This window comes from Schistocerca serialis, chromosome 1 (assembly GCF_023864345.2).
Source record: "Schistocerca serialis cubense isolate TAMUIC-IGC-003099 chromosome 1, iqSchSeri2.2, whole genome shotgun sequence".
NCBI lineage: Eukaryota > Metazoa > Arthropoda > Insecta > Orthoptera > Acrididae > Schistocerca > Schistocerca serialis.
In genome coordinates this window covers 1,176,439,273-1,176,445,272 of record NC_064638.1, presented here as the reverse complement: position 1 = coordinate 1,176,445,272, position 6,000 = coordinate 1,176,439,273, and the positions used below count along the sequence as shown (strand labels likewise).

Sequence of the window (6,000 nt, the reverse complement as noted above, 5' to 3'; positions counted from 1 at the left end):
CTTTCTTAGGTTCATTCGCATTCTATAGTGTTTGCTCATAGGCCTGTTCGTATCACTTAGCAAGTCGTGTACTTCTTCAGTTTCACTGAAGACTGTAGGGTCATCAGTGCATTTGATCACTGATATCCTCTCAGCTTGAGTTTCAATCTCACTCTTGAATGTTCCTTTTATTTCCGTCATTGTTTTTTCGATACACACACTGGATATAGAGATGAAATGCTGCATTCTTGTCTTATACCTTTTTTATTCTGAGCATTTCATTCTTGGTCCCTCTTGGTTCTTGTACATATTGTATATAACCCATCTTTCTGCATAGATTATTCTTATGTTTCACAGAATTTCGAACATTTTGCACAGTTTTACACTGATGAACGCAGTTTCTAGGTCAAGAAATCGTATGAACATGATTTCATTTTCTCAATTCTTTCTTGCACTGCTAATTGCGATTCCACAACTGGCCTTGTGTTAGCTGGTCCCTTTCCGAAAGCCTGACTGATCGTCATCATTTGTTAATAAAGGTTGATGTGGTATTGTCAGAAGTTATTTCGAAGTCGTGTGGGCTGTATTCTGAGACACCACAATAAATATACATGATAATCCTTAATAAATTAAAGTCGAGAAATATCCACTGCATGTCGTTAGGGACGTTGGTCAGGACACTGTACTGTATACTCCTTTCAGAATTTGTAGATGATAAGATACTATCACAATATTATTTTGCGTAAATCAGCAGTTATGTTAATGTGTAAAAATTTTTGCAATATTTGCAATAGTCTAGCAAGGAAAACATAAATTTTAACGAATCCCAAGTTAAGCAAATCAAGTGATTTTATTAATATGTAGCCTAATAGGACATAAAAATCTGTCTCTGACTCAATTTCATCATTTTCGACAATCCTCTAAGCACTTTTGCTGAAACTTGTATTATTGCATTAAAGTTTGCATCAGTTTCAGTTAACGCCAAGTTGGAAAATGTGCTAGTAGAAACATCGACTGTGAGCCAGCAGTTGGTTTTGCACGTCTCAAATCCATCTGGAAAGTAGTCAGAAAGGTATCATCTCCAGTGATATGATCTTTGGTCACTTAAAGGTCGTTCGTTTCAATGTTTACAATTTGGTTTGTTTACGTGTTGAGGGCTTGTTTTACTGATAGTTTCTGAAACATAAAATAGCGACGTATTGTAATTAGTACATCACAACCATGAATCCCCTGACGTAAGTGTAATTGAAGATATTGTGTTTTTCTTCAACTTTTTAGTGTTGCTGAATTAAGCACGTACATCATTTTATACAATATAGCGGTCTGAATAAACGTCAGAGAAGTGTAAATCAACATTACGTTAAATATTTTTTTAAAGTCAGCTAGTTTTTCATAATTTGCAACTTGTCTTGCCACTCATGAAGTTTTATGAAAGTAAATGTCTTGTTTGTTGTATCTTGTTGAGTTTTCTTATGGGGGCTTCAGTGTGTTACTTTCTTTCATGACGTTGCATCATATACCCCATTAACGAGGTATGCCCTTAATTTATAGACCATTTTTTATAGCTTCTTTCGTCTGATCGTCCGATTGTTTCATTCGGTGTAGCCAGCTAAGAAACCCACATTTGTAAACACTGCTGAAAAATGTACCATAAAAGTAGAATTAATTTTACTCAGCTGGCAAATAGTTAATCAGTCTTTGTTCAGTATTCATTGAACTGACTTTTTATGTTAATTTCATGGTGAGTCGATATTAACAAGTCGAGTAATTGATGTGTTTGCTTGTTCTTCATCTCTACTTCATAATACTGTGTGTAATGTGGGCTTATAGTGTTTGATAAACCGTTGACACCAAGACAGAAACAGGTGTCACTGTCCAGAAAAAGACCATTCTCTCGCGTATCTCCATAACAGATGACTTGAGTCATCTGTGATGAAACAATAATATAAATGCTGTTTCCATATTATTAAGAGTGTTCTATAGTACATGAGACAAGTTGAGAGAACACTCATAGTTTGAGAATCATACTGATTAAAATGATGTAATCAGTAAGTCCCCCTGAGCTGCTCCTTATACCACCAAGCTGGGGTGGGGAAGGGGTGTTGGGAGCCCACTCAAAGCAAAACTAAGGAGGAGCCAATTTTTATGGGAAGGAAAGCAAAGCGTATGGGAAAGGTGTGAGGGACATCAGGAAGTCCTAGATCACAAAAGTAAGCACACTGTCATAATCGCTTCAGAGTTGATGGAAGGAAGAGCTTTAATGAGAACAAAAAAATGGCTCTGAGCACTATGGGGCTTAACTTCTTTGGTCATCAGTCAATGAGAACAAAACATGGATATAAATATAGAATAGAAAATGGCAGGTGGAAGAAATATTGCACATAAAACGGTGGAAAAACCATGGTGGAATAATATCATAATATTATCCAAATAACCTGTTATTGTTTTCAGTCCTGAGACTGGTTTGATGCAGCTCTCCATGCTACTCTATCCTGTGCAAGCTTCTTCATCTCCCAGTACCTACTGCAACCTACATCCTTCTGAATCTGCTTGGCGTATTCATCTCTTGGTCTCCCTCTATGATTTTTACCCTCCACGCTGCCCTCCAATACTAAATTGGTGATCTCTTGATGCCTCAGGACATGCTAGCCCTTCTATGTTATTTGTGTCAGCACAGTCTCACATGGGTTTAAATGATTAGTCACAAGTAGGTTATGCCGTATTTATCTTTAGAATCACGAGGAGGTTACCTGTGAAATTATTGCCTTACTTGGACCCCTCTACCCAGCCCCCTTCCCATAAAGCTTTCAAACATGTATGCTGGTTAATGTCTAAAGTAGTCTCGTGTGTCCGTGTCATTAATTTTGATTGTTTTGCCAGTGGTGATGTAGGAGTAAATAGTGGTTGGACACAAGGGATAGTTTTCCAGTGTTGGTTGCAAGACGGATTGTGCCATTTGTGGCCAAACATTGTCTTGTTGAAAAATGTCACTATGATACTGTCCCATGAGAGTAACACACCACATGAGGGCACAGGATCTCAGAGTGTTGTCAAGAGTTCCCTCAGTCAGTACCTTTAACTTTTGAAGTTTAAAACAGAAGGCAATGATTGGTAATGTGGGGAGAATATCCGGGAGCGTTTTATCATTTTATTGGTAAACCTGGGAACATTTTTTCCCCTCTCAGGATGATGTACTTTCAAGGTTTGGGTGGTACTGTGTATTGAGGTTTACACTGCCTGACAAAAAATAGATCCAGCCAGTACTTAAAATTCAAGGCTTGAGTGGTACTGTGTATTGATATTTACACTGCCTGGGGGGGGGGGGGGGGGGGATGCAGCCAGCAGGAAAGGAGGAAACAAAATGAAACTTTGTTGTTTGATAGAGTGTGTTATGTTATTTCAGTGATTACAAAATTGAATCAGATTTACAAAGAACCTGGCAGTATGAGCTCACTAACCAGTATAATTTTCACCCATTCTGGTGTGGGTCAGTGCACTGATTCAGTTGCAGAAGGTGTCAGAAAACCATTGTATCCTCTCCTGAGACATGCTGGCCCCCAACTATTGTAACTGATCCTTGACGTTTGGGACAGAGTTGACAGATCTGAGGATCATGCTAGCCACGCTAGTACCACAACATCATGCAGACAGTTCATAGTGACTTGAGCCATTTTTGGACAAGCATTGTCTTGTTGAAAAATGTCACCTTGATACTGTCACTTGAGAGTAACATACCACACAAGGACAAGGGATGTCATTGATGTACCATTGTGTTGTCAAGAATTCCTTCAGTTATTACCAGTCACAAACCGAAGTTATAAGCAATGGCTACCCTCACTGTGATGCCACAAGCAACTCCAGAAGAATGGGACCTCTCCCCAAGTCTCCACCATACTCACCAAGCAATGGTCATCTGGGGTAATGCGGAACTTGGTTCATTACTGAACACAGTATGACACCATTCTAAAACAATTCATGCTTCCCAGACGTTGCACCACTCCAAATGCAGCATTTGTATTACGGTGTTAAAGGCATCCTGTGTCTGGGAGGTAATTTCCTAGTGCGGCTGCTGCTTGTTGCTGACTACCAGTAGTGTCGGATGACAGAATGTTGCAATGAGTCCATTAGGCTACTTTTTCTCTGATGGCAGACACAGATGTGAAGCAGGTTGCAATATGCTTGGTGCACAACACAGTGATCCTTCCTTGTGGTGGTCAGAAGTGGTCAACTATCAACTTGACAGTAAGTATGCCTGCCCTCACTTTCCCACCTAGTTCATCATTGGGCCACTGTCACATCCAGTGAAATCTGGATATTGCGTTAAATGACCAGCTGGCCAGATGGAGTCCCAAAATGAGGTCCCTTTAATATTGTCAGGTGCTGATAACACTGTCTCAAAAGAGTATGCGACATCTCTGCATTGTTTACATGCATCACTCAACATCTGATGCTGTTGTCATCCCTTATATACCATACCAGGCCTGGTAACAATGCTAATGAACTCTGGTGACCATTCTACCTTGTTACAGGGAATTGCAGTTCTAATGAGTAATGCCTGTGGTGCATTGACGTGCAACATTGTCTTCTGGGTGCTTAACTTTTTTTATCAGACCGTGCATTTGTGAACATGGACAGTGTTGTAGTACTACATCAACATGTAGTCAGCAAACTACAGTGCACTGAATGAAGAGGATATGTTTTAGAAGATCAGTGATTTTCTGTTGTATTCCTTTCCTCTGTAGAGAAAGAGGAATTATATATGGATTGCTGTGTTTCCTAATCTCTCTTTATTTTAATGATACCAGTGGGCAATATATAGTGGATGCAGTGGAATTGTTGCACTGTTTTATGCTCAGTGGGAACATTAGCCATCTTATTACACTTCCTTGGTTCCTTGGGCATATGCAAATGTTGCTTTCACTGCTGATGAACATTCAGTTCCCAGTGTAGCGTACTGGGTTATGTTAGTCAAATGCTCTTCGAACCAGTCACATATTTTTGAAGATACTTGGTGCAGTCGTATATTGCTTATTACTTAACAATGTAGGACAATGTCAAATACCACTTGGAAATTTAGGTAGACGACACTACAGATTGTTTAAGCAAAGTTTCATTCCTTCCCGAAAATACACTGTTTGTGCTTAGAAAATCCTCCATGGTTCTGCAGCAGATGGATGTTGGGGATATTGGTCTATGCATTAATTCTTTTACCTATTTTCTTATCAGAACGTGTGACCATTACTTTTTTTCCTGTCACCTTGGCATTCACTGCACACTTGATAAACATGACCTAATACCAAGGTTAATTCTACAGCATCTTCAGTGGGAATTCTATCAAGCCAGATTGCTTGTTCACTTTGACTAATTATAATTAGAATCATGTATTCAAACAATGACAGCTCTTTCCAGTTAATTATGTGCAATACATTACATATTTTTATGTTGAGGACCAACCAGCAATATGTGAGCCAAATGCCAAAACTCCTGTAGTCTCACTGCATTTCATTACAATTTTTATCATTGCAACTTCTCGGTGTACAACAGATTACATCTTCATTTACATCAGTATTCTGCAATTCACATCCAAGTGCTTGGCAGAAGGTTCCCAGAACCACTGTCAGACTATTGTTTTGGCCAGTCCACTCTCAAATAGCATGTGGAAAGGATTAACATGATGGATTGGCTACCTTCTTGGATTTCAGGTGCAGCAGACCACAGCATGTGGTGTCCTTCCCCCCAACTGACCCACTCTTCTGTAAAATTTAGAAAAAATGGAGGTCATGCCTTGGAAAGGAACCATAAGTAATAAAGTTAGTTGAGGGAAAATTCAGGAGATGAACTAAGACTAACAGGTGTCCTAATATTAGCCAAGTCATCAATGTAAAAGCTTAACTAAATGGATGACTCCTTTTAGTCACCTTTCACAACAGACAAGGAATCACTACAGCTCTATTCTAGCCCCTCGACACCACAAGAGGACCCCACACCAATACTGTACTAAGAGGACTGACAAGCCTAGCA

General features: G+C 39.4%; 1 protein-coding gene across 1 annotated transcript in view; it reads left to right on the top strand.

Annotated features, from left to right (window-relative positions):
* The first annotated feature begins 1,079 nt into the window (after window positions 1–1,079).
* LOC126459696 (RNA-binding motif protein, X-linked 2-like) overlaps window positions 1,080–6,000 on the top strand; it is a 37,066-nt gene continuing 32,145 nt past the window's right edge. Inside the window, exon 1 of the mRNA XM_050095878.1 lies at window positions 1,080–1,214. Coding sequence (XP_049951835.1) covers window positions 1,201–1,214 — 14 coding nt within the window. The 5' untranslated portion in view covers window positions 1,080–1,200. The remainder of the gene's footprint in view (window positions 1,215–6,000) is intronic.